Source organism: Morchella sextelata (assembly GCF_020137385.1).
Source record: "Morchella sextelata strain SCLS chromosome Unknown scls_6, whole genome shotgun sequence".
Classification (NCBI taxonomy): Eukaryota; Fungi; Ascomycota; class Pezizomycetes; order Pezizales; family Morchellaceae; genus Morchella; species Morchella sextelata.
The window spans coordinates 1,008,414-1,035,332 of NW_025408621.1; the positions used below are offsets into that span (position 1 = coordinate 1,008,414).

Below are 26,919 nucleotides of genomic sequence, written 5' to 3' on the forward strand. Positions count from 1 at the left end.
CACACATAAAATCTAATAGACTATATCAGATCTAGCAGCATCAGCTATTCAATTTTACTCAATTAATTACGACGGCGACCGGTCGACAACAGAACAGATTCAAAGTGTTCTACCAAACCAATTCCGCCTAAAGTTCAACTAGTGGCGCATGGCAAGCAGCAAATCGATGATGAACCTGGAAAAATGTATCTAAGCTGATCAGATTGCCTTTAATCCTACATTTCTCTGACTTCCAGCAAAACATTGCTCGAGTTCTTGACGGGCGCGCCTTGAGAACTGATAAGACTAAGTTCTCTCCACTCTTATGAGGGTCCTAGTGACTAGCCTTATGATTATCTCCAAGATTGTACTTAATTTTTAGGACATATATCATGCAAGATCCAGTCTCTTTCCCAAAACTTTAGGCACAGTTCATTTGTAAGGGTTAATACTAGACCAAGGTGGTAATGACAGCTATTAAAAGCCATAGTGGTTCTCAATACTCGAAATCACGCAACGTGCGTAACAACTGCAGTTCAAAAGTGATACCTGTGAATCGTCTCCGGTGAGAAGTTTACACCAATCGGGGGCGATTTTCTCTTCGTAAAGAGGACTCAAAATTAGTTTTATGCAGAGCTAAAGATACCCCCACAACTCATGTAAGAATTGATACTTTGCCATATAAGCTCTTAGGGTAATTCTTTTCATCCCCTTAAATAACACAATGGGTAAAAGCATTATAAAGACTTTTTGGTTTGTTTCGTCGTGCGCCAATCCGACAACCTGACCAAGATCCAACTATATAAATCTTCTCTCAAGGTACTTTTCTCTATAGCTAAATTATATCTATTTTGTTGTAACAGATATCGGAAATCGGAATGTTGCCATTATCCAAATTTTCATGGCATGTGATTATACTAATTTATAGGTGAACGGAAACAATGATTTGATATGAGGTAAATCTAGGAATAAGGAGGGCAGTTGATCTCGCTCGCAACACAAAGTCACGATACCGGAGCGCTCCTATAGTTTCAGTTGGTTCGGAAGTCACATTGCCTAAAAGGTAGGTGGTGTAGGGATGTATTGAGTTATTTGCTCCGTTATTGTTTTATGTTATAATAGATGAAGAGCTGACCACGTGTTATCACACAACTGCCTGTCAAGTCCTCTCCCTATCTTCTTGATAGATCTTGAGCCAGAGGTCATTCAATCATGGAATGTCACTCGTACCAAGCCAAGCAGGGCAAGGTTGAGGCCCGGTTTAGATGCTTACTCGGGGATTTTTTTTTTTTGTTTAATTCATTAATTGTATTCAGACCGTAGTCTATGACAATATCACACTGTGCTTACTCGGGGATAACATCAGTGATTGATGTGTTCAGGGCGTACAAACATCTGAAGAATATCGACCATTGATCGTCATACCTCCGAAAATATTATGATAGATATCTGATCAATTGAACCTCCTGCAGTTAGATTTTAGCCACTTCTTGCAGGCTCGATTGATTTATTGATTGATAATTCATTAATTACTTCTTCTTCTTGCAGGCTCGGCAGAGCTATGCTAACTATCCATACTAGTAACAAGCGTATTGTTGGACCTAAGCTTACCATCGATGGTTAACTTAATTCCATAAGTATTTGTCGGGCTGCTTACCACCGGCTGTAATGAAAAGATTACCAAAGAGTACATAGAAAATTAAACAGAGAACAAAGATTTCTGCGAATGGATTTCGCTAAATTCCAATACTCCAAATGGGTTTGATACGTATATATGCCGCGCGCGATATACGCCCAGGAACGCCATTAATCAAGACACATGCACAGGTTTTGTGTGATTGAGTAGTTCGTATACACAATAGTAAGTGCATAGGCCTCGCCAGCTGGAGACGAGAACCGCACTGTCCGCCAACCGGAGTGCAATGGCTGTGTATTGGTGAACAATCATCTAGATAAGATCTGCCCGTCCCAACCAAGAGCCCCTCTTAACCGCACATTAGTCCTCTTACTCAGACTTGATCCAACACCTCAGTCCTCCACACTTCCACAATCTTGCTTGCCCTTCAACCACCCCATCAACTCCAAAACAAAATGCACCAGCAGTCAGCAGATTCAACTTGCCCAACAACGGGTCAGGTCGAAGCTTTCAAACTAATGCACCTCCCCATCGACTTACTATACTGTATCTTCTCCGAGTTCGTGAAAAGCAACTGTCCGAACCTGGCCTCCATGAAGAGTTCTGGAACTATTCCGCAAGGAACAGAGGAATGCGGTTACCATAAAGACTCCAGCTTGATCAATGATACCTTGAGGCAAGAAGAAAAGCTGATCATTCCACTCCTTAGAGTTTCAAAGCTTTTTTGTCGCATTACTCTGGGGTATATGCTTGGTCCATCCGCATACATCCTCGGGTTTAAAGGATTAGAGGTCCAATACAAGAGACGGAACATGTTGGATTCCCTGGAATCCTCAGTCATGGTTCCTACCGCGCCACATGTGAGGATGCGCGAACCAATCCCAATGGAGCGCCAGGAAATCGACCCCGAATTCCCTTTTTTAAATCTAGTTCAGACCTTGATTATTGGACCTCGACCACAAAGAGGGACAATAGCACAAGATTTCTATTTCGGGGCTGAACCACCTACCCGCCTTATGAAGGCAATTCTGGGGGCGCTGGGAGAGGATCCTCAATTGAGGAAACTCATTATATCAGGCGACGCTCTGAGTAAGTAAATTCAATGCATTCACCAGCTAAGAAAAATGATTAATAAATTTGACAGGAAACCTGTTTTGGATGATGCCAATGCCAGTTGGGGGCGGGAGCCCTCTTGGAAAGTTGACTCATTTGACCCTTTCAATATCAGCATTGCAGTCGAAGGATCCATTCCTTTCAGCCAAACACATCTTGGTTACGCCGAGTGACGCACATCTATGTGTTCTTTTGACTAGAAATGATCCAGGTGGTGGAACCATGGAGGGAATTGAGGCCCCCTTTCTGAACACCTTGAAATACCTCCACATACGTGGACCAGGAGCACACGTGTGCTCAGAACTTTTCAAAACAAAGGGAAAAGCTCTCGAAAAGATAATCATCGAGATGGGTGAACGTCGTGGGTTATGTGACGCCAATATGGACCAATTGATTCTTCATGCGGCAACCACCGCGTCAAACCACCCTGAGATGTCAATCTCAATAGTCTGGTGTTCGGAAAGTTTAACCACTAGTCGCCAGACCGACAACATAATTTTCAAGAAGAGCCCCGGGGCTTTAAATGCAGATGGTACCAGGAATTGGCCCCTGGTGATTTCTAGTTCCCTCTACCACCCACCGAATCATCCCATGAGAAGGGAGAGAAGATGCGCCGCTTTTGTCATAAGAAGTCAGGACCAACGGAGCAGGGCTTTGGTCTGTGATAAAAACTGGAAACTTGCCGAAGAAGACAGCAAACTGGCGGCAGACCCTATGGAAGAGGAGCTGGAGTTTGAAGAACTCGCGACGAAACGTCTCCAAAAGCTTGCCGAAGATCAGTGGGCCCAATATCAGTCGAATATACCTTATTATCTCTGCTGAGTGGTTGGCCCGGACGCGATATTCAACATTGTCCATCGATTGCTGTTTTGGGATCGCCCCATCCCAATTTGAAGTTAATGAAAATGTCCTTTGCCTCGCGATCGTAAGTCTGGTGCGAAATTTTGATTTGGGGAGTCTTCTGACTGGTTGTAAATATTGTTAGATACCATGGCGAGAAGAATGAATGTCTGTCCGTACTTGTAGCCTCTGAAGAAGTCTTTGTAATGGAGTGAATGGGAGAAGAAGGAGTGACAAAAAACATGGCAAGGATAATCTCGCTTAGCTAGAACTCATTGACGGCCTTGGCAACATCAAATTACGTCATACCAATGTTAAATCTTGAATAAGCAGAATTGTCCCTAGGCTTCTCTTATGGCCGGTGAATATCGTAAAGACTTTTAAACTATTCATGGAGACTATTTAAGGTCTTAAAACTTAAACGATGGCAACATCCAAGCGACGGGCCAGACAGAAATGGCGATAAATGAATTAAGTGCCGAATTATCAGGGCGCTTCATGAGCAGAAAATTGTGCCTGCGTGCGCAGCACGACTGGCCCCATAATAATAAGCCGATAGACCTAGGAAGATGATATTCCGTCTTCGTATAAAACTACATGTAACGATGGAGGCTTAAGAAATTTTGTGGTCTCGTGTCTGGAGAAAAGTCTTTTATTGACCGTGACAATTGCAAAGCTTGACTGAACGTAATTGACAAGGTGGTGTCGAGTTTACGGTTTAAATAGCAACTAGCCCCACTCATTGAGTAGCGCTGCTGCAATCACAAAATCTATGGCTTTTAAATTACGGGATGACAGACTTCGTGAGAGGGACACCATTTGCGAAGAGGGCAGACTTCGTGCAATATTTCTACCTAGTTTGGTGGTAACATCCGGGATAATTCCATGCGGACAAATATTTCTATCTAGTATTATGTACAGAAAACGTCCTACAATTGACATATACCTAACCCTGGTAGATAGTAAGGAAATCAGAGATCTAAGAATTAAAGGATTAGAACTTATAATCTTAAGAATTGCCGTGATTGGGCAGAGATGTGAAATAATGAGAGTGATAGGTATGTAACTATATGTACTGAAGTTGTAGCATATCAGTGCACTGTCTTTAATGACCAACCCAACAGGACAGCTTCTTGAATAGGACAACTTCGTGGGCAGGTTGACCGATTGAAGTATTGTATGGGCTCCCTGAGCAGGACAACCCGCTGGCGAAGCACCCTAACCGGGGCACCCTCTTCGCGAAATTGAAAACTTCGCCGGCGGGACAGAACATATATATACCGAGTGATATGCTGTGATTGTTCTTGGCGTAGGCTTTGGGATGACACGAAACAACCTATATGGATATCTGAATTATTGGATATCTAGGTTTGTTCTACTCTTACTTTTGTCACGTTCAGGTGTTTTTCGCGTGGTTAGATATACCTACTGTATCATCAAAATGTGTACGACGGGATCTCGAAGGTTGAAATTTATTGGATTGATTTGTTTGTGGAGGGCTGGAAGCATTAATTTTACTTTTAAAGCAGTATATGTACACCATACCAGCAAAATACGAATCTATAAGTATCTGTAGAAACAGGAATGTACGATACTTCAGCTTCATCAGTGCGCGTGCTATCGCATGTACATGTGTCTCTAAGATGTACGTGTAATCTTGTGCCTAAGTTGTATTGCTTGCCGAAGCCGCAGCAAATACATGTATCTTGGAATGAGACTACATGTAGGTACGTGTGTTCATCAAGCTTTTGATTATTCTTGGCCTCCTAAAACCAACACGTAAGCTTGAACACCAGCGGGTGACTTCAGTTTGTGTGGTTACATGTAATTTTAACGTATCCCGCTTGATGTTACAGGTTGCAAGAGCCCATAATCATCTGGTCTCCGTCTCATCGGCCTTTCTCCTTCATTCCTTACATGTCTCTCTGAGCCATATGACTGAATTGGAAACCACGTTTATCCCCATCCCCAATGAATTCATGAATCAATACTAATTATGGCTTGCTAAGTACATGTAGGTATCTTCACTACATCCAATTCACACGGTCCTATATTTTAACAATCTTCCCTATCAAGCAAGAACTCTATTGACTTCTCAACGGAGCAAACATGTCTAGTTGTTATCCACCGAGCCCATATAATCTAAATAGCCAGCACTTCAAGATCCATCCCGTCTTCATGCCCGGCTTATCACCAAGCCTTCGCAAGAAGATTCCAAACCTTCAATGATCACAGGAGCACCTGAGAGTTAAGCACGAGTACTGACATAATCACTTCAAACATCGAACACCGGCAGCCTCCTCTGTATGTATGTCAGAGAGCCACATATCACAGGCCTGAAACTAAACAGCTCTTTCTCACAAAACCCGCAAAACGGAACTCCATATATAGGTACACCGCCAATCAATCAAAAAAGCAACCCCTGAATGACATCACCGCTGCTTCTGCACATATCCGTCTTTTTAGGCACCGCACATCAAACACGCACAAACACAAACATCAGGCGCAACTCTGCGTTTCTGCACTCACACGATGTCAGGCACAATCAGTATCTAAGCGAAATTAAGCGACCTGCATTCCGTGGTCACGATGAAGATCACTGATGTTTGATAAACGGCAATCGTTTCCAGTTACATTGCACAGCACAAGATGATCCGTCACCAAGCTGGTCACAATAATCAATGATCTAACGGTACACAAGAAGCTGAAGTACCTAAGAAATGTTTATAAAGCTCACCACTACTAACCACCAGAACTCCAGATCATCACCTTCACCATCAGGATAACCATCGAAGATACAATCGCAAGAAAAAGAAATGGACAGAAACTCATCCCCATCCTCGGACGCATATAAATATCAAATGCATCATTCAGGTGTCACCTTCGGCCTCTCCTACAGCATCCCTCCCCCCCCTCCTCCTCTTCCCAACAACGAGCACGCTCTGAGGGTCGAGAACAGTATCCTCAAGAGCCTGAATGACAGCCTCAAGGCCGACGTCAGTAAACTCAAGAGCGAGAGCCGTAGTCTCAAGACCGAGATTAAAACTCTAAATGAAACGTTGACAATATGGTACGGACATGCTGAGGATCTGCGGAAGCTGGTTGTGGGGTTTAGAACTAGCCTGACGGGGGTGTTGGATCTTAATGGGAACTACAAGGAGAAGACTGCGAAAAGGGAACGTTAATGTTGCTAGTTCTGCGAATGCGACTGCAGGAGCTACAGGAAGGTAGCCGCAGGTTATTGATTTTTCTTCTTTTTCTCATTGATTCGTGATTTGTTGAGCTTTAGTTGAAGGATTTATAGGCTATTCTTTATTTAGTCTACAGGTGGAGGAAACTATTGGGCAAGCCAGGAAATGCAATTTTTATTCCCTCCTAATGCTATTTTGATATTATTACTACTTCTCCATCCATCAATGTCCATCTTTTTACATCCAAAATCCTTCCACACACCACTCGTGACACGTTTACTGGCATTGAGCTGCAATAAGAAACCTCCGATTAGCGTATGTTCAAACTGCACAGATTCCAGAAGATATGTGAACTTACAGTAGTAGTCATTCAACTTGACACAAGTCGTTCCCGACACACAAGTCGTCGATCCCGTATACGTCGACCCTCCGCACTGACCCCACTGCGCAACTGCAGTCCCAGAGCTCGCAGCAGTCGTCGTAGCCGCAGCAGCAGTAGTGGTAGTCTTAGTGGTGGAGACCACCGCCGCAGCTGAAGAAGCAGGAGTGGTGTTTCCACCACTGCACGAGAAAACGGCCGGTCCAGGGATAGTGTATGACACTGGGGTGGTGTACAAGTTGAATTTGATCCCGGGGTCGGTGCCAGAATAGATACCGGGGATGCTGTAGGTAGTCGGCGACGTGGAACCGCCGCCAGTGACGCGGAGCTGTGCACACTCCATGTACAACTGGGCACCGGGGTAGCTGGACGCCGCGTGCAGGGCGATCAGTTCACCACGGAAGAACTGCGTGGTTTGTTAGTTCAATGATTCTTTATGCATGTTTTTTTTCTTGTAAGGGGACAACGGGCAGCTTACGTAGTCGCCGGGGGCGATGCAGGAGGGGATTGTAACGGTGACTTTGCCCTGGTTTGCGATGAGCTTGGCGACGGCCCATTGGCCGTTGCTGTAGCCGTCTTCGTAGATCTTGAACCAGCCAGAGTTGGGGATGGCACCGGTGGCAGAGTCGACCTTGGCCATGTATACGAGGATGGGTCCGTTGTGGGAGGCATCGATGACGAGGCCAGTGGCTGAGGTCGATGTCGAGAGTGTGGCCCCTGTCATGTATGTGTTAATATATTATAATACTATTATATAGATATTATTTATATATGGGGGGTTTTATGGGTTTGAGTAATAGCTATAGCGCTATAATACGTACCATTGGAGGGTGATAGTAGACCCGGCAGCAACAGTAGCAACGTTCGGCGAGATCTTGACAAGAGGGTTTGGACCGCCGTTGCAGGCCATCTCAGTGGCTGTGACATCGGTGATGGGGCCGTCGTAGGTGGGCAGACGCATAAAGTCATATCGTGTCTGCATCACTCCATTGATACCGATCTGCTGGAAGATTGTGTGCGCCGAAGCAGCACCGGCGAAAAGGACGGCGGAGATGAAAGACCTCATTTTTTTGGATGAACCGCTGGGTAGTCGATTCTGAGGGAATGAATGTAGCTAGGGATTGATGGAGAATTATGTCCCAGAAGGAGAGGAGATCGACTCCATTTAAATTGTAAAGTTTTAGATATTGACCACAGCTTTTTTCCCCTCCTCCTCCCCCCTCTCTACTGGCCCTCGCTAGCAGAGCTTTGCAGTATCCACTCGTGACCTCTTTAATTTTTGCCTTTGTGTAGTACACAGTACGACCAAGACTTTGATATTGCTGCTCGGTCGTTGGATTTTCGCATCTTCAGGAACCCCGTTCCGTGCATTAACAGGACGTTGATACCTAGTTTCGGAGGATTTCCATCTCTGCCCCGTTGATCACAGGCGGCTAAATAGTCTATTTTTCCCCATCCAGCCACGAACCGCAATCAAATTCGCTTGGAAACGGAATGGATTGTGGGGACACCCCAGTCCGCCGGGCCTGAGATCCGCAATATATATATTTCAACGGACCTGGGGATGTCAGATTATATATAAAGGGGGATCCGGGAGCGGACTTGGAGAGAGGAAGATCCAGCCGAGTTTTTAGTCCAGTGTAACGGGCACATGTAGTTAGCTACTAGCTGGTTCCTTCTGGATTAGTTGGAATGATATGCGCGACGACTTTGTTGTAGCTAGCGGCGCATAGGGTATATATCTTCAATACTTTATTTCGCTTTTTATCGTGGAGGTATATCACCTGAAGGCGCAATAAACCGTGCAGGCGGACCCCTCGTGGTTTGAATACCAAGACCCGGGTCATAAAAGCAAATTGATTGACGGCGGTAAGGATTTTTCGTTGGTATGAGATAAAGAATCCCAAGCCGCAGGAACCTAGGATCCAGTGCACCTGTCAATATGTTATGAGGTGAGCTGGTCTATCTAATAGGCGCTTCAGCTAATAACGTCCCCCTCCCCCACCTGCGGACCCCGCCCGGACTCTCAATCTGACACCGCTTTACTATGATTTGAGGGCGGCAAAGTAGAGAGAATCCTAGATAGGAGTATATGGTTCTCGTATGTTTGTTTCTCTGGCTTTGTTTGCGGTGCATGGGCATATTCTCCGATAGAGTGGCTAGGAGTGGCAGATATCAGGAGAGAACTCTTCGCTTATCTTGGTTCAAGCTAGCGATGAAACAACTGCTGGGGAGAAGCTTGTAATTGCTACAGCATAGGTACATGTATGCGTCCTTGCAAAATAGCCACGTTTTATAGTCCCCCAAACAGGGCGGCCAACGTAGTGGCACGTACAGAAAGGTCAGTGACCAAGTGCCCAAAGTAGCAGAAGCTAGAACCATATCACAGCGACGGCTAAAAGGACGAACGGAAGCATAAGCTTAAAACGACCGCAATATACCCCTTTTATCGGTCCGCCAGCAGCAAGCCAAGCAGTAGTCTATCGGTCATGGATTATCACTCGTGCTGGCCTGGGCGGGTCTGTATTATTCATTTCGTTCCGCATGTTCTGCAACGCGGGGTAAATCGCACATGACTTTTGGTTTAATATACCTCCCCTGGCTGTCTATGCATGCAGCGATCAGGAAAAGCACATGGCCGGAAGAATCTCATAGAACATAGTGGACTTCAGTACGAATCCTGTTTGGCTCTCTGATCGACTTGAAGTGTGCATGCAGCATTTAAATCTCCGGTCTGACTACCAGTACCGTGGGTTCACTAATCCTTTTGACCGAGTCATGGTATAATAGCTCTCAGCCAGCTGCCTATCCTCGAAAGATTGTTCGTGAGAAACGCCAAAATCCAGATTCTGTGGATATCGTAAGGATAGGAAGGAGATGATTATAAAGCACCGAATTGCAATGCTTCCAAAAGGGGGCATTGTAAAAGAATAAGTGACTTACCAACAAGAGAATCACTGCCGTTTTAGGCTCACCATGCATCACTGCGATTACAACTCCACTCTGAAACCTAAATCCGGAATCCGGAATCCGCGATCCAATGAGTAGCATTTCAGAGCTACACTGGCTAATTGTTGCTGGGGCTAAGCGGCGTTGCCCACATGTAATTCTGAAGCCCTAAATGGAATGTAAGAAAGCTCAAAAAAAGGCGATATTGTATTGATATCGATGTTGACGAGGCCGGTTAAGCCTCGCATCAGTTATTTATGATCCGCTTAAGGATTACGTATATATATATGCCTCAACGACGTGACAACGTACCAATATTGACTGTATCCTCTGACTTGTTCTCGAGATCTAGGGTCCCTCGTGAATATTAAACGGTTCAGGCCGTTTGGCCAGCCTGGCTACATGCATTTCTTCAAGTTAGGAGTTCGAAGGCCAAAAGATCGACTGAGATAAAAGGTCATCCCAGCCTGCCTTTTCTGTTAAGTCACCTCCAACAACCAGCACCAACTACAGTCAACTGCGCAAAATCTCGAGTGTTTCTATTTTTCAACCCTCCTCTTGACAAAAGCTTGCTATATATAAGTGTAGCACTTAATTTCGGTCCCTTTTCTTTGGTTTTCAGTACTGGCCCTCTCTCTAGAAGGGCAATCTCTCACGGTACCCGTATAGCAAGCTTCCGCTGTACTGGTTTATCCTGAGGAGCGGACAAAATAAACTCGTCTTAGTATATTCCAGAACTTATTTCAATAAATACCCCCCCCCCCCCCCCCTTAGTTAAACTCTATAGTGCTGCTGAGAAGCAGCACACCCCTCTCAACTGAGTCCCCTGACTCTCCCAATTTCAGGGATTTTGTGCATTGGGAGCATGGCTCCATAACCGGTTTCCCTATTTCAACTTTTTAACCACGTGCACGGAGACCGGCGAAGCTACGGTTGGAGGGACTCACGGCGGGTTAGGGTTCTTTTAATTTTTGTATATAGTTTTTTTTTCTGTAGATACATATAGCTATAGATACAGTAAACCACATGCACAACAGGCATTGAATTACTTTTTTTTTTCTTTTTCCATGCTTCAACTTTTTTGGGGGAAAATAAATCGAAAATGCCCCCCGAAGCTAGGGCGCCAGTCCAAATCAAATCCTTCAGGTAATTGAGACGAAAGTACATACACAAAAGATGAAAGGATTAAATGACCTTAGACCACAATTAGTATTTCCTGTTTGACACTTGCATGTCAAGAAGAAGAGTTTTGAATCCGCGGCTGTGGTATTCAGGTAATCTACACCCAAACCCTTTACCAAGCCCATAGCGAGATCACACCCGAGTCCATCTCGTGGTATATGAGACTTTTACCGATGAACAAAACAACCTCACTTGCCAAACGACATCTATTTAAATAGGCAAATCACTCACCCATTCTGAAAAGTCAGTTGGTTGAAAAGTCGGTTACGAGCCCCAAAGAGTGGGGTTGGTTGCAACGTTGCTGGCACAGTATGTTGCATGATCAATCATTGACCTATCCTACTTTCTCAAAACACCGTTTTGCGGTTTGTCTATACGATACTGAATTCTTAAGACTCTTCTGAAAAACCGATCAATAAAGAAAATTCCCTCATAATAAAAGCAATACTATTTTATCTATCCAATCCTCCCCCTAACTAACTACCCCTCCCACAAACCCCCCCCCCCCCCCCCTCACACCTCCTCACACAACCGTCACCAACTGCGGATACTGCCCCACCACATACTCCACATCCTTATCCCCCCTCCCGCTCACATTTACCAACACCCTCGTCTTCTCCCCCCTTTCCACCGCACCCCTCGCCACCTTCACCGCCCATGCCACCGCATGCGCGCTCTCCAACGCCGGGATGATGCCCTCCGTGCGACTAAGCGCAAAAAACGCCTGCACAGCCTCCTCGTCCGTCGCGCCACAGCCGGCCTCAGTCCGCCCGATAGAGCGCAGGTACGCCTGCTCGGGGCCGACGGAGGGGTAGTCGAGCCCACTTGCAATTGAGTGCACAGGTGCAGGGATGGGCCCCTCGGAGGAGTCGGCGGTGGTGGGGGGTGTTTGTAGCATGATGGAGTTGAAGCCGTGCATGACTCCTTCGGAGCCGGAGGCGAGGCTGGCGGCATGGTCGCCGAGGGCGGAGCCGCGGCCGAGAGGCTCGACAGCATGGAGCTTGACGGTGGGGGAGTCGATGAAGACGGAGAAGATGCCCTACACCCGCACACCAATTAGCCCCCTCCCACATGAATAGAGTCTTCATATATATAGCTACGCACCATCGCATTCGACCCCCCACCACAGCACGCAACAACATGATCTGGCAGCGTCCCCGTCCTCTCCAAAAACTGCTCCCTCGCCTCCTCGCCCACCACCTGCTGAAAGTTCCTCACCATCATCGGGAACGGATGCGGGCCCACCACGCTGCCAATGCAGTACATGGCCGTCACCGGATCCGCCATGTATGCGCCAAATGCGCTGTCCACCGCCTCCTTGAGTGTCTGCAGCCCCTCCGTCACAGGCACGACCCTCGCACCAAGTATATTCATCCGAGTCACATTAGGATGCTCCTTAGCCATGTCTACGGCGCCCATGTGGATCTCGCACTCGAGGCCGAAATAGGCGGCCGCGGTGGCGAGCGCGACGCCGTGTTGGCCGGCGCCCGTCTCGGCGATGACTTTGCGCTTGTTAAGGTGCTTGGCGAGGAGTACTTCGGCCATCTACAAAAAACAATATCCCAATCAGCTTCCAGGCCGTATATCAAGCCCGTCAAGAAATACTTACGCAATGGTTCAACTTATGCGCCCCCGTATGATTCAGGTCCTCACGCTTGAGGTATATCTCCACGCCCGTCCCCCCGCCGCCGCCAATGCTCTCGCTGAGGCGTTTTGCGTACTGCAGCGGCGTGGGGCGGCCCTGGTAGTTTCTGCGGATCTCGTCGAGCTCGGCGATGAATTGCGGGTCCTGGCGGAGCTCGAGGTAGCGGGCCTTGATCTCGTCCATTTGTGCCTGGAGAGGCGGGGGGATGAAACTGCCGCCGTAGGGACCGAAGAAGCCGTTGGCGTCGGGGTGGGAGGTGAGATAGGGCTCGGTTTTGGCTTCCATGGTGGTGACTTTAAAGTTGAAGCTGGATGTACTTGGAGGAAGAGAAGAGGTAGTATATGTCTACTACTGAATTGTAATTGGGGACTGGGCTACTCCAACCCCCTCCGAAGGGTCGAGTGAGGGGTTATGGCTTATATAGGGCTCGCGGTCCAACCCACTGGCAGGGAGCTACTAGTTTCGTGAAACGTGTGTGTGTGGCCCGCTTTGTTCTGCATCACACCCATGGCTCTACCCACATCATACTCATCTCTCCAGACAGAGTTTAGTTCTCTGCATCTGTAACATGCAAAAACCAGGGCCTGCCCCCACTCTCATCTCCAAAAGGGATATCAGCACTGTGATCGGCGGTAAGCATGCAAGATCTTACTTACTAGTTACTACTTTACTACAGATACCAGATAGCATGAGTAACGACATCCCATCCCCTTCCCGCGGAACGGACGCATCCTGTGCGTGGCTTTGTCATTGTCACTTGTGCTACTGCAACGACTTTCGCGATCTTAACAGAGGACGTTATCGAGAGCGCATGCAGGGTTCGCGGTGAGTCTGCGGCCTTGGCAGGGGAGCAGTTGGGGGAGGAGAGTCTGTCACGTGATGGATATAGCAACGTTAACAGCTTCAATTCCCACCTGTTTCCCCGCCCACGCAGAGAGGGCATGGGCGTATTCGTGATTTGCTGCAGCAATCGCAATATCAGGCCGTGGTCCCAGAAGAAACAACGTAGCAGAGCAACGTACAGGCCAGGACTAAGCTTCGCGCAGGCCCCGTGACGTCTCTGGCCCAACCGGACGTGCGATCACAGCCTCTCACTCGGCGTGACACGAACCACATTCTATGACCGACCCGCATCCGACCGACCAACCAACCAACACACAGAGCAAAACATTACATCCCATCTCGGCTCGTCCCGCAACCCCCCCTGCGTCCATCCTTACAGCTTGCTGCCAAGCAGGGGATGGGCACGAGACTATAGCTACCTATATCCCATCCACCCGCGCCTGGCTGCACCTCCCCCTCACACGCACACGCCTATCAAGCCAGCACATATAAAACCCATAGCCCCCAAAATGTTCCACCCCCAGCGAACCCGCACCCGCAACCCCCGCAACCGCAGGCCCAGAGGAAGTCCCCACACTCCTCGCCTGCCCCCCGTTGTCGTCCCCACCAACACGTTCACGCGCCCCGATGCCCGCGGCACTCTCTGGGTGCCTACCCACACTCCACGCCCCGACCAGCACCCTCAATCCCCACGTCTCAATGAGCGCCCCCAACCCTCGCAGCCTACCCCCGAAGACGACGGCCGTCTCTCCCGCAGCAGCAGCGACGCCAGACTCCCCAGCATCGGGTCCTTATCCAGCTCCAGTTTTAGCAGCACCACCAGGCCCCCGCCCAGAATCGAGGCCCCACGACCAGTAGCGCAAGTGCAGGTACAAGTACAGCCCCGCTCAAAGCCGCTCGAGAAGAGCGTGGTCGTGAGCGTCCGTGTGGAGCGTATGACCTCCGTGCTTGCCGCATGGGATAGGCGCTGGGACGCTGCATGTGAGCTTCCTACACCCCCGGAGGAGGAGGAGGAGGAGGAGCAGGAGGAGCAGGAGGAGGAGGAAGAGGGGGTATCTGCTCTACCCACTGCCAGTACTACAACCACGACTGCTGCGGCCAAGGACGAACCCCAAGCCCTCGACGAGAACACAAAAGAGGTTGACAAGGCCGAAGCACTGCCTTCATCCTCAGTCGGTGGTGTAGCGCTCCCACGCTCAGTAGTGGAGGGTCTGTATCGGCCGAGGAGCACGCGCGAGATGCAGGTGCAGCAGTTGCGGGCCAAGATCCCGTGGTTGGTCGGGCAGGGGACGTTGGGTGGTGCTGGGTGGAGGCCGCTGGAGGAGTATTATTGGGATGAAGGGGGGTCCGGGGAGACCTGAATATGGTGTGGCCATATAGGTACTGCTGCTAGAGGCACTTTGTTTGAAGGTGCTTGTAAGGTGGTAAAGCTTGTCTGTGGGGCTGGTTATATCCTTGTTCGTATGTATTTTTCCTATTGTTAGTTTGTTTTTGGGCTGTGTTACTGACCCTTTCTCTGATAAAGAACTTGCATTGAGAATAATGGCTGGGAGTACTAGTTACTCTCCAGCATTACATGTTACTCGCCCACCAGCTTTAACGATAGAGCTCTCCCCTTTTAGAGCACGAAAACCAAAACAAACAATCATTAGTATTCGCTCACTTAAAAATACAGGGAGCTCGGGAGTTCGGAGGCGGAGAGCACATGTTCTTTCTCTTTATACTTGTATCTTTACGTCAGCCAATATGCACTAGTTCGCCGAGTGATAATCCATGAACCACGCTCTATCCATGCGCAAAGTTCTAAAACGCCCTTTGTGGATACATAGAGTGGTGGATGATAAACAGAACTTCATAGTACAATCTAGTTCATGCTCCAGTGACGCAAATGTAGTTTGAAAGTACGAGATCCCTAAGCTACCAGACCCAAAGTGTATGAATGTGTAGAAATAGCGGTATCATGATCCTGATCTATCGACTTCTCAGCACATCAAGATCTAAGAAACTACATATGAACCATTCTGTAGGTCGTCTATGGATTGCTCGTCTCTTCCAAGAATTTTGGGTTGACGCTGGGAGCAGTAAAATCCCTAACCCTGTGTCGGAGCCAATGCCAAACTACACAACAGACCACATTACCTCAAACCTCCGCCCAATCAGTGAGGAAGATTGATCCCACCTTGATCTTTGAGGTACTGCTTGTTCTTTTGTTCTTTACGGATTCAAATCTACTTATCCATTCATAAATATCACCTACCATGAATTTACACATCGTATTTTCATTTTTAACCAATTCGTTATTTTGATCGATACAACAGATGCTCTTTATTTCTATACTTCACATACTTAGAAAATTCTAATTTCAGCTTGTTTTGACAAGCTGACGCTATTTATTTCTTTGCCGGAGCACTAAGCAGTAAAAAATCACAGACATGAACAGAAGATTGCGGTGCTATAGCGTAAAGGGATTGTGTAAGTACAAATATCTATCGTTCTATTGAATCACTCCAAAGAATCTAACTTATCGCCCCCATGTACTATTTTTGTGCCATTTAGCCTTTTAAAAGCGACGCTTTCCTTGTCTCCTGGGCAAGTTCTCATCGGCCTCCATCTTTGGCACTTCCTCCTCAAACTGCCTCACTGTTGGTCGTTCAACAGTCCATTCCCTCTCGCCTTTTGCATTCGTTTTGACAATAACATTGGCAACTTGAAGGCCGACGGGCCTGAGCCTTCCTGCTTTCCCACCCATCTGAACTTTGCGCGATTTCCTCTGCGCATCATCCCTCGAGTCCTTAATGAGTGCCTCCAATGCCTCCGCCGTCTTCCTATCGAGATTCTCTTTCGCCATCGCTTCTTGGTAAAAAGATTTTTTGGTGGCAAACCGCTTGTCCGTGAAGGTTCCACTCTGTTCATCGTAGTTAGGATGAAGATCTAGACAACTTTGACCTTGGTGACATGGTCCATTGAAGAAAATCGGACACAATTTACGCACTTTGGCTTCAAAGGGATCTTGCTTTGCTTCATGGGCTTTTTCCGGAGCTGTTTCAGGAGCAATTGGTACAGTCTGAGCTCGGTTATCTACGAGACACAGAGATTCTTGAGTTATCGAACCGGGCTTGTCGGTGAATCTCTGCCATCTCGCTGAAACATCGCTAATAACGGACTCTTTTTGCGATTTAATAGCCTTTGTGGTGTTAGTAAATCATTACCGCGAGTGAGGTAGAGGAAACGAACAGAACCACCACGACTAGAACCACGACTAGAACCACGACTAGAACCCCCACGGTGAACGCTCAGCAATGAGATAGCTGGCATCTTATGGCTTTTATTCTTGAGGCTATCTTCGCCGATCCTTCCCTATTTCGCGTAAGCTGCCTCTTCTAAGATAACTAGATCGATGAGGCACTTACATATGGCGATGTGAATAGAACACTTTGACGTTGTGGTACCAAATCCATTTGTTCCTGCTTACCTTCGGTGAGCGAGGTGATAGTTTTCTTATCTCCCAAAGTTGTTGGTATCATGCCTTTCTCGCGCCATGCAACAATTTCCTTTTCTTTCTCGCATAATTTGTCGAACTGGGAACCAATTTGCGGAGTTGTGGACTGCGGTCGTGGAGGTCCATCATATTGCCCAGGTCTTCTTGAGCCGCGACTAGATGCAGTTTCTTTGAAGGATCCTCCAAGGGAATCTTTCATGAGTGCTTCATCCCCCGTCTTGAGCTTGGGAGGTTCTTTCTTAATCAACTCAATTGGTTTGATCCATTCCCCAGGTGCAACACCATCAGAATCACTCTCATCATCATCACAAACACTCCCACGGGAATGTATGCGAGCAAGTACTGAAGGCCGACCCGTTGGGAGAACAATATTGTCGTTTTCCGAAGAAAAAGAGAGTTGACTAAGCCAGTCTTCAGTCACAATCTTCGGATCATTGGCATTTTCATCTCTTCTTGGTTCAAAATTGAATGGGTCGAAACTTCTTGGTCTAGCCGCTGAAGAATTTAAGTTAAACCCCCGTTTAGGGCTTGGACTGGGACCTGGTGAACGTCTTGATCTTTCCGCATCCTCAAAACAAGACCTTCCTGTCTTCTCCGATTCTTTTCCTGATATAGAATCCTCTCTCAAAGAAAACGTTATACTCCCCTCGCTTGACATGGAGCTACGTCGAGAGATTGGGGTGCGTAGATTGAAACCAGCCTCAGAATCTCTAAAGAATCCATCATCACTTGTCGTAAGGTTCTCTACCAAATTTTTTTTACTATCCTGCTGCGAAATTATCATTTCATCATCTCTACTTGAAACACCTAGGTTAATTTTCTTGCCGTTCGGGGCTTCAGCCAAGGCTATAGGTTTCTCGAAATGACCTCGATGCCTTAAAACCTGCTCGGTTTTTGTTTCTTCCGCAGAACCTTTGACCTTCTCAAGGTTACGGTCATGAGAATCCTCTGCCGCTTGTCGATTCAAGTGGAGAGCACTAGAACACCTGCTAGATGGTGATACACCTACACAGGTTCCAGGCTGCTCGAGGGATTCCCCCGTCCTAGCGATAGCGTTGATTATCGGTAACCCTTGATATAAACCCGCCTCGATGTGTTCAACCTCTGGCGAAATAGTTTTTTGGATGGGAACAGCCTGTATTTTAGCGCAGACTTCGGGTTTTCCGCTCCAGATTGGCAATGGAGGTGTATCATTACTAAGACTGGCTGCAGTTTCTTGGATAACAAGTGTAGCTAGAAACGTAGCCATTTGGGGGTATCTAGACTTAATAGTATCTGGAATCGTTTTAAATCCAGGGTCGTCAAATCCCTTCGCGGGATCTGTAATCATGTCTTTTGTGCCTACCACACAGTCAAAACTTTTGTTTGATACACGGAGAGGTAATGCTTTACTTACTAGTTTCTTCCTCGAGACAAAACCTCCAACGATCCTCAACCAGTTGCTTAAATTTAATATCTCCAAACTCCTCTTCCTCCTCTATTTCAGGTGCAAACTCAAAGCTTTCATCTGAATCCTCGGACTCCGTGTTCGGAGAGTTATTGCCTTCTTCCATCCTCGCAGAGCGCTCATACGTTGCTCCCTCGTCAATTTTAAATTTCGTGCTTTCGTTGCTCTCTTCACCAGTAGATCGAGCAATTGAAACTTCCTTTCCCAAGTCGAAATGGCTTGTTATTTTACTGGCATGATTGTCATCTATAGGGGGTTTGTATTCGCGTAGATGCGCTATATTCCAAGATGTCAAGGGTTATTCTCACAGAGCGTTCATAGGGAGTAATGGGAGGGTATTACCTTGAGTATCAGCTCCAGCTTTTGTCCTCGTCAAGGTGGTCTCAGTTTGAACTTTTGTTGGTGTAAAATCAAATGGAGGGGCAAATGGGTTGAATTGAGCCTTGGTTGGTGTATGCTCCAATGGAGATGTAAAGGGATTGATTTGACTCTTAGTGGGCGTGAACTCAGATGAGGATTTTAAAAAAGTGAATTGCTTCTTGGCTGAAGCATCAAATGTGGATGCAAGTGGATTAAGTTTATAAGAGCCAGGAGATTTGACGCTTGAAGGGGGTTTGTTCTCGTGTTCAGATTCTGGCTTGTCCTGGAGCTCCCTTGACGCCATGTTGAACGCTCCAATGCGGTTCTCGGAGTTTCCAAGCAAAGACCCATTATTTTGTTCGCGGTTTCTAGTCGTGGACTCCATAGGACAAGTCGAAAGAAAATCAAAATCTAAGATAATTAGCAGCACGACTTCTATAGGGTGACTTACCAGAGGCAGTGTTGTAAGCCAGAAAATAAAATCATGATGGCACTTACTGCTGGTTGTGATTTCCAACTTGAATCTTCTACTTCCAGATGAAGGGGATGCGAGAGCAGTGAATCTGTCGTGAAGGGAGTTTCCGTGCTTGGCTCCGGCTGCTTCATGAACCGATGTAGCGGGGGTAAACGATGAAAAACGAGTGGGATCATCAGAAACGGGATCATCATCCAGGAGTGAACCTTCCATTTTGACTTCCTCCATCTTATTAGTTGAGGATGTTGACAAACTTGCTGGTTGCTCTGAAATATTGATAGGTGTGCGTGGTGGTGGTGGTAAAGTGAGAAGATTGCCTTCGACGATGTTTGCTCACACACCAAATTCAGTTCGCAGCTCAGTGCTCCCGGACAAGCTACATGAAATTGTAGAATATGCAGTAGACGACTCAGCATTCAATTCTCGGCGCCAAGATATTCGAGTGATGGTTTATGCCCGACCTTGCATCACAACCTCTCACATCGTAAAAGGTTACGGACCTAGACCACGTGAAAATCGTATAACAGGAACATACAAAGATACGGCGATAAATTGCTCTAAAGTCATGGGGACTTCCACACATACATGTAGTCTACTGACTTGTGGCTTAACTTCTTTGGACATGCTCGAATACATCAAAAACAATTCCCTCATCGGCAAGATACGTAGTAGCTTCTCATATTGCAGCTGTGACACTAGAGAATAGTTCTTATAAGGATATCATTTCATAAACCTTTACCGAGCGATTCGGCAGCTAACCATAAGTACATCGCTAGAAATTCAATCTTAACCTGCCAAAGCAAACACTGCTATAACCGTTGCCGCGCCCGCTAACCCAGCCCTGAAAGTACTCCTCGAACTCCACTCTTCCAAATCTTTCTTCACTTTCCCGTCATCCACAACTTGAACCCCCATTTTTCTTTTCTCGCTCTCCTCCACTGATTTCGCAGCGGCCAGTAAACTTGATTTAGCTTTCTTCAAGATTATCTGGCTGTATGGAATGACAATTGCCAACAGCACAGTCGAGGCACCGTACATTGCCCACTCATATCCAACCGGATACTCGGTTGTTGTTGAGGGTATGAAAGAACTCGAGGAGAACGTGGTCTTTGCTACCGATACGTCCGGAGGGTTCGAGTATAGATAATAGGACACGTACGCGAAGGATGATGTGGAAGCAAGAAGCGTGTATAACATCGGTCGATCGGTGGTTTCCTTAATTTTCTTAAAACTTTTGACCATTTTCTCTGTAGGTACAGAGGATTCGAGGAGAGACGGAATTGTATGACGAGAATGCGTATAGTACAATCCTAAACCCACAGGGTTAGTATAAGACATCACCTTTCTTTTCAGTGGGAGCTCTACCAGCTAGGATTCCAGAGCCCACAGTCCCAATTATCTTGGCGTAGCGAACCGCAGGAGGAAGCATGGTCCCTGAGCTTGGAAGCGAAGACATTTTGCAATAAGAGGTTAAGAAGTATATGGAGGGATTTTAATAAAGTTGAAACAAATACTTTGATGATTCAAAAAATTGCTTGTGAGAAAAGAGATGTTCGCTCAACTGATATATAAAGAGTAGAACGCCAATTACGTCACGACGACGTTCTGCCAAGGCCGCCCGGTGTAGTGTAGTTACTGACGACAAGAAGGAACAGCAGCCTTGGAATGGGTTTCGGAAAAACTTTACAAGAAGTTATTGATATGCACGCTAGAGTTAATCCGAATCTCTAACTAAATATGTTGAAAAGCGGGCTCATAAAGTAGTACCTAAATTACCATGTGCATATCTCCCACAAAACTTGGTAATTCAGAGAGTAGCATCAGTTCGTACGTCAACTGGAACAATACCTTAACGAAACAATGCCTATGGTCAGAATACCTACTACATGTACTTGTAACTCAGGGGAGGTCTAAATAAGATTAGGGTTAGCGAACTTCCGTAATAATACCAAACACTATAAAACCCTAACCCTATGTAGCGACGGTCATGTATTTAACAAAATCCAATAGGAAAAGGGAGACTACTGACATAACAATAACCCACTTCGAATTACTTTCACGAGGTTTAAATAAAGTTTATTATTATCTACCTAACCCCCATACGTACATCCTACCCCAGCAGATCTTAAAGAAAGTAGTTTATGTCACACAAATAATATAACCACTGGCAGTTCAGCACTTCCTTCACTAAGTCCCGAGACATGATCTTGCTTAAGCCCTCCTACCAATTCTTACCCTGATAAAAGCCACAGCCCTGCTTGACAAATACAACAGACTTAGTAGCTAGGTATAGAGCTTAGTCTAGTTTAGCATGGGCATAGAACTAGAAGTAATTTGCGCAATAAATAGCGGGCCCAGCGCCAGAGTCCGCTTCAGCCTCAATTCGAGTGATCATAGGTGACGGTCTTAAGCTTGGAAACGGTCTATGGTCAAGTTCCACTTGACTAAGTACCCTCAGCTGCCCATGAAAGGCGCAGCAAAAGTTTAATACGCGTGTACTACCAACAAGCATTTTCCTACAACGACTGTAGAATTTGTCTCCTTCATTTCCCTGGTTTTGTCACCGCCCGTTGGTTCACATGGCGTCAGCCCGCTCATCGTGTCACGTTACGACGGGGAGGGCGGGCCAAGTTGCGGCTCTGAAATCTGCAGTGCCACGGATATGAAATGAGGGGTAATGCAAGAGTGATCGCTTCCATGCGGTGATAGTCGGTGAATACTCTACAGTACAAAGAAACTGGCATCACTAATATTATTAGTGACTTTATTACTCTCCCTGGACAACAGACAGAGACGTAGCAGAGAGGAGTATACATGATGCCTATGCAGCCCCGGTCTCAAAGCTCTTAATAGTACCTGAAGCGAACCTCTAAATAACTAACTTCCCACATATGGAAACTCCTACGAAGAACAGCTGTCTTCATACCGACCTACTCAAGTCTTAGGAATTAGTCGCGGCACACATCACGGCAAATGAACTGCACCAGGGAGTCGTAGCCGGGGTTTGATGGGGACGACTGGCAACGGCCTCGACAAAATAACAACAGCAAGGACAGAGTGCCTCGATCATGCACGGACTTGTATTATACAACAGATATAACAACCACGTCCTAATGTTTTCAGCTGGTTCTTGACCAATTCTCCAAAGCACACTCGCTAAGATCTGCGCGAATGCTGGGATGTGTACTGGTATTCCCGGTCTTTCTTTCATGCTAAAGACAAACCTTGAGTCGGGATGGATAAACATCCAGCTGAGAATGAAGTATTTCTGTTCCAGGGATCTGGTCTGGACGGGGTTCTCACATGTAAAAAGAGCTTCCATTCGATGTCGATCCTAGACTGCGATTCGTTCTTTAAAGGGAGCTATGGCCTTTCGTTCCGCAAGACAGGATCATAGCCACTTCTATAGCTAACCCGATGGTAGTTTTCTTTATTGAAAAGAGTAAGTTTTGCTTGCTCGAGTTGTTTTCATTGCCACTGTGTTAGGAAAGTCAGAATAAGAATTTAGTGAAGAGTCGTCGTCGCCTTGTACCAATTTGGTAGTGGCCAGGACACCCCTGAAACAGAATGGCCAAATTCGGCTGGGAGTGTCAGAAAGGGACAACAAGATGAATTCCAATGTTCCAATCTCAGCTGCGCCTTCACCATCTCCCAGCGGCGAAGCGGCGAAAAGACTGACGCAGGCCGTCTACGAAGCTTTGTCCCCGAATCCCAATCATAACGTCCTTGAATCTTGGGAATTGCTTGATTCGTTCCTTCCAAGTCTGTGGCTGAGCGCCTCATGCAGACGGAGAAAGAAATTAGGACCAATGTGGGGGCCGCTGGTGGGGTATAATCTTTGAGGCTCATAATTGGATTTCCATTGCATGAGACCAGCTGAAGGGGGACGTGTTTTAGAGTTCCACAAACATGGGCTTTGACTTCTGTGCAGATAAGTACAATAATGTCATGTCGCCTGTCTTCTTCCCGTGGACTCGCATGCAACAGTACACATTTGCAACCCTTCATATTTTTGAGTGGCCATTTTCCTAGAATACAGCCAGACTCTTTCTAGCTTGTTTTCTAGTAAAGTCTCAAACTAACTGCCATAATCGAACGTCACATTCCGAAGCTCTGTCTCGTTGATACTTGACAGTTAAACCATACGCCGACAGACATCGTCGTTTATGCAAACGCTTACGCGTTCCTCAAAAGGTAATGTATATCAGACTTCATCCGATTCTATCAAGAATCTTGCCACTACATCTTGCCACTTGATGTATATAACTTGGAATTTATGATAGATATACTAACATCAAGCACTTCAAGTTATTCACATATCAAGTAGCCGGAATCCCTTGAATGCGGAATGTCTGGCTCGACTCAAGCAAAGATTTACCTCTCCACCCTTTTACCGATAGCTGTCACCGCTGCCGTCCTCCCTCAAAACGGAATGTCTTTATATCCACGCCTTGATAAGTTACGGAGCATACCGTGCGATCCCGTGAGCATAGAGAAAGTTCAAAACTTCTTTACCAATGCAGGGATAGGTTCTACTGGGATATTTTTGGCTATAGTTTTGGGGCCGGTTGTTGTCCGGAGCATCTTCAGGTGGCAGAATAGACGACGAAGAGAAAGGGAACAACGACTGTCTGCTCCGATGGTAATGCCGCTGGGGGAGAAACGGAAGGAGGATGAGAAGAAATCCTTGATATATGGAGATAATCCTGATTATCACGCGGGTGTTGATTTGACGCCTACACCTCCCTCAAGCAACACAGCCGAACGTAAACCTAAACGTTTCCGGCATCTCAGGATACACAGCCTAGATGAACTTCCACCGCCAACCTTAGACGATATATCCCATCAAAGCATATCGTGGAGTTGCCCTGTGAGTCCAGTACTTGAATCTGCGCCAACTCTGAACAAGCCCGGGAAGAGGAGGTCTCCGTTCAACCCTGTAGTTCCGGGCATGAAAACGACCTGGGAGGAAGGTGTGGATCCCGTAACTGGCCGGAGGTGGAAACGCAAATTGGTGGTTTACACCTCTCTCGAGACGTTGGATAAAACATCAGACGAAAAAATGGTTGGAGAACTGGGTTCCCAGGAAAATAGTTCCCCCCCGAGGTCATAGCTCTTTTCTTCTTCTTTAAGGGAGGCTGTTGGTACACGATTCCGAAATGGAAATATTTGTTTATTGATTTACTTCTTTGTTGGCAATCTACTCTTTTCCTTTTTGCATGAACATATTTTGGCTGATTGTTTCCGATCAGCATGGTTAATACCAAAAAACACCTGAGATTTTGTTGTGTAATTTAATTGTTCCGACACCAGTTATTGAATCTATGTCCTGGTCAGTTATCGCGATCATGAATGCTCATTCCAGAGGCTGGAATACATCCATACAAGGCAGCGTCTCAGCTGTATGAAGTAATAAATATAGCACTTCTCAGCTAGCCTTGCGTGATGTATGTACGGTGTCTATCTTATCTCGGTACCGGAATTCCAAATTACGGTTTTCTGCATGAAAGTGATTTAGCTGCCTAGCTCGCAAGTCAAATCACGTCTCGCCTGCAAGGTTCATGTTGCACCGCACCTGTCCCTGTAACACCCTAGCTGTTGTTGTGTTACCAGCCTAAGAATTTATTAGTTAATCCAACCAACGAGCCGTCCAATGACCAGAGCAGAAAAACAAATAATCTAAATAGTAACAAGAGACGCGAGGAGCCATTTAAAGAATGCCATTCTTGACATGATTGGCGTCTCACTAGTACATGCCAGCAGTGCGCGTGCAGTTGCATAAGGATACACAGTAGATCCCACTGCGCGCCGCTTTCAGCCGATTTTTGCACCTGAACTTAACCGCTTGAAAAATATCTGTCTGGACCGGAGTTCTTACCCAGATAAATTCCTCCTTACTGTTTTGTTGCTGGCAAGCTCTAGTACGGCGCCTGTTCGTTCGTGAATACTTGTGTATGAGAAACCAAGCTTCGCTGGAAGGTCTCAGGTCTCAGGTCGTCTCATGAGTCGTCTTGGCCTCCATGGGTTTCGGGTCAATCCGAGCTGAAAAGTCGGGACGGTCTGGTCTTATGACGCCATGTGAGCATCACCGGAGCTAACAATCTGATACTTTGGTTGGTGAAACGAGAGTTATGCAGTTGAGATATCTACCCGCAACTGCGTGCGCGCGTTTTTGTGCACAAAATAGCGGGGTCCAAACTTAGTGAAGTGTTGATTTTGTTGACTGGGAAGCTGTGACGTGGAGTTCCGAGAAGCTTCTGGAGTACGATAATTATACACTTGCGCAGGGTTATGAAAGAGTTAGTGTAGCAAATGAATGACAGGTCATGTTTGATTGTGGATCGATCGGTATACTACCTGTGAACCCGATACCAGGGAGCTTCCGAGTGACGTGAGTTGTCGAAGCCGGCACTACGCTCCGGAAACCCTGGGGATCAGCTCAAGGATTGCATTCATGTAGGTACATACTTTCCACCAATAACTTGGATGGCAGTTAGTCGAGTGATGACCTATGAAACTCTTGGTACAGGTTTTACATCTATATAGTACTACAATACAGTCTTTTCGCGCTCGGTTGAACCCTGACCCTGACCTTGACCTCTGCGTGGCAACGGGCTCACCCACCCAAAATATAATGCACCCCCCAAACGGTATATCAAACTCAACAGTGGAGATTGGATAAAAACTAGGTGGTATTGAGATATCACCAACGGGGTATGGGGATGTACCACCAAACCACCCAACTAACTGGGCAGTATCGTCAACGGGGTATGGGTAATTAATCTAGAGGTCTCTTCACTGGCGGGGAGAAAGAGAGAGGGGGGGATCTTGAGCTGGACATGCGCAACTACGGGCAATAGAGACACAATTAAGTCCTTATGAGTAAAACTCGCGCTCGCGAGTCCCCTCCACTGCTAGTATGCATGTACTCTGCTTACTCCGACCCCGTGAGCACCTACTGGGACATAGAGTCGATTAATTAATTCTATACTTACAAGTAGTCAACATAGGATATTTCCAGATATTCCAAGGCCATGTTCAGCTGATTAGCACTTCTATCATTAAGACTCACAGAAAAAGCCAATTTCTCTTGGCAAATCTTCGTCTTACAGCTGCGCGCTAGAATAGCGAAAACCAAAGTCATATTAGGCTAACGTCCTTCACAAAGTGCCCGGGGACGCAAGGAAAATTTTTGAACTTTCATAGAACTACGCACGTGATGCAGAAGCCACGCATTGACTTTCGTAATCCTCATCCGCTCTCCAGTGAACGTGCACCTTTGATAGATACTGCAGGATTACATCAATTGGATGTATACGTATGTGACAACGACAGGGAGTTTTGCATTAGAAATACGATAATTCCCAGCTTCGGAGTTTCA

General features: G+C 46.7%; 9 protein-coding genes across 9 annotated transcripts; 4 read left to right on the forward strand and 5 right to left on the reverse strand.

The window, feature by feature from the left end:
* Nucleotides 1-2,070: 2,070 nt before the first annotated feature.
* On the forward strand, nt 2,071-3,550 carry H6S33_011387 (uncharacterized protein; the record flags this gene model as incomplete). Its single annotated transcript, XM_044842743.1, has 2 exons — nt 2,071-2,704; nt 2,760-3,550. 2 exons carry the CDS (start codon nt 2,071-2,073, stop codon nt 3,548-3,550), a joined length of 1,425 nt encoding a protein of 474 aa, XP_044696155.1.
* Nucleotides 3,551-6,384: 2,834 nt separating this feature from the next.
* H6S33_011388 (uncharacterized protein) lies at nt 6,385-6,753 on the forward strand (the record flags this gene model as incomplete). The annotated part of the gene is made up of 1 exon (XM_044842744.1): nt 6,385-6,753. The coding sequence occupies one exon, from the start codon at nt 6,385-6,387 to the stop codon at nt 6,751-6,753; it is 369 nt and encodes a 122-aa protein (XP_044696156.1).
* A 282-nt stretch (nt 6,754-7,035) lies between these two features.
* Nucleotides 7,036-7,862, reverse strand: H6S33_011389 (uncharacterized protein; the record flags this gene model as incomplete). Its single annotated transcript, XM_044842745.1, has 3 exons — nt 7,036-7,049; nt 7,118-7,544; nt 7,617-7,862. 3 exons carry the CDS (start codon nt 7,860-7,862, stop codon nt 7,036-7,038), a joined length of 687 nt encoding a protein of 228 aa, XP_044696157.1.
* Nucleotides 7,863-7,946: 84 nt separating this feature from the next.
* Nucleotides 7,947-8,204, reverse strand: H6S33_011390 (uncharacterized protein; the record flags this gene model as incomplete). Its single annotated transcript, XM_044842746.1, has 1 exon — nt 7,947-8,204. The coding sequence occupies one exon, from the start codon at nt 8,202-8,204 to the stop codon at nt 7,947-7,949; it is 258 nt and encodes an 85-aa protein (XP_044696158.1).
* A 3,588-nt stretch (nt 8,205-11,792) lies between these two features.
* Nucleotides 11,793-13,199, reverse strand: H6S33_011391 (uncharacterized protein; the record flags this gene model as incomplete). The annotated part of the gene is made up of 3 exons (XM_044842747.1): nt 11,793-12,308; nt 12,374-12,814; nt 12,879-13,199. The coding sequence occupies 3 exons, from the start codon at nt 13,197-13,199 to the stop codon at nt 11,793-11,795; spliced, it is 1,278 nt and encodes a 425-aa protein (XP_044696159.1).
* A 1,067-nt stretch (nt 13,200-14,266) lies between these two features.
* H6S33_011392 (uncharacterized protein) lies at nt 14,267-15,118 on the forward strand (the record flags this gene model as incomplete). Its single annotated transcript, XM_044842749.1, has 1 exon — nt 14,267-15,118. The coding sequence occupies one exon, from the start codon at nt 14,267-14,269 to the stop codon at nt 15,116-15,118; it is 852 nt and encodes a 283-aa protein (XP_044696160.1).
* A 1,199-nt stretch (nt 15,119-16,317) lies between these two features.
* On the reverse strand, nt 16,318-19,766 carry H6S33_011393 (uncharacterized protein; the record flags this gene model as incomplete). Its single annotated transcript, XM_044842750.1, has 7 exons — nt 16,318-16,662; nt 16,750-16,941; nt 16,992-17,114; nt 17,168-18,597; nt 18,653-18,979; nt 19,046-19,474; nt 19,562-19,766. The coding sequence occupies 7 exons, from the start codon at nt 19,764-19,766 to the stop codon at nt 16,318-16,320; spliced, it is 3,051 nt and encodes a 1,016-aa protein (XP_044696161.1).
* A 558-nt stretch (nt 19,767-20,324) lies between these two features.
* Nucleotides 20,325-20,994, reverse strand: H6S33_011394 (uncharacterized protein; the record flags this gene model as incomplete). The annotated part of the gene is made up of 2 exons (XM_044842751.1): nt 20,325-20,848; nt 20,904-20,994. 2 exons carry the CDS (start codon nt 20,992-20,994, stop codon nt 20,325-20,327), a joined length of 615 nt encoding a protein of 204 aa, XP_044696162.1.
* A 2,892-nt stretch (nt 20,995-23,886) lies between these two features.
* On the forward strand, nt 23,887-24,651 carry H6S33_011395 (uncharacterized protein; the record flags this gene model as incomplete). The annotated part of the gene is made up of 1 exon (XM_044842752.1): nt 23,887-24,651. One exon carries the CDS (start codon nt 23,887-23,889, stop codon nt 24,649-24,651), a length of 765 nt encoding a protein of 254 aa, XP_044696163.1.
* Between the last annotated feature and the right edge of the window lie 2,268 nt (nt 24,652-26,919).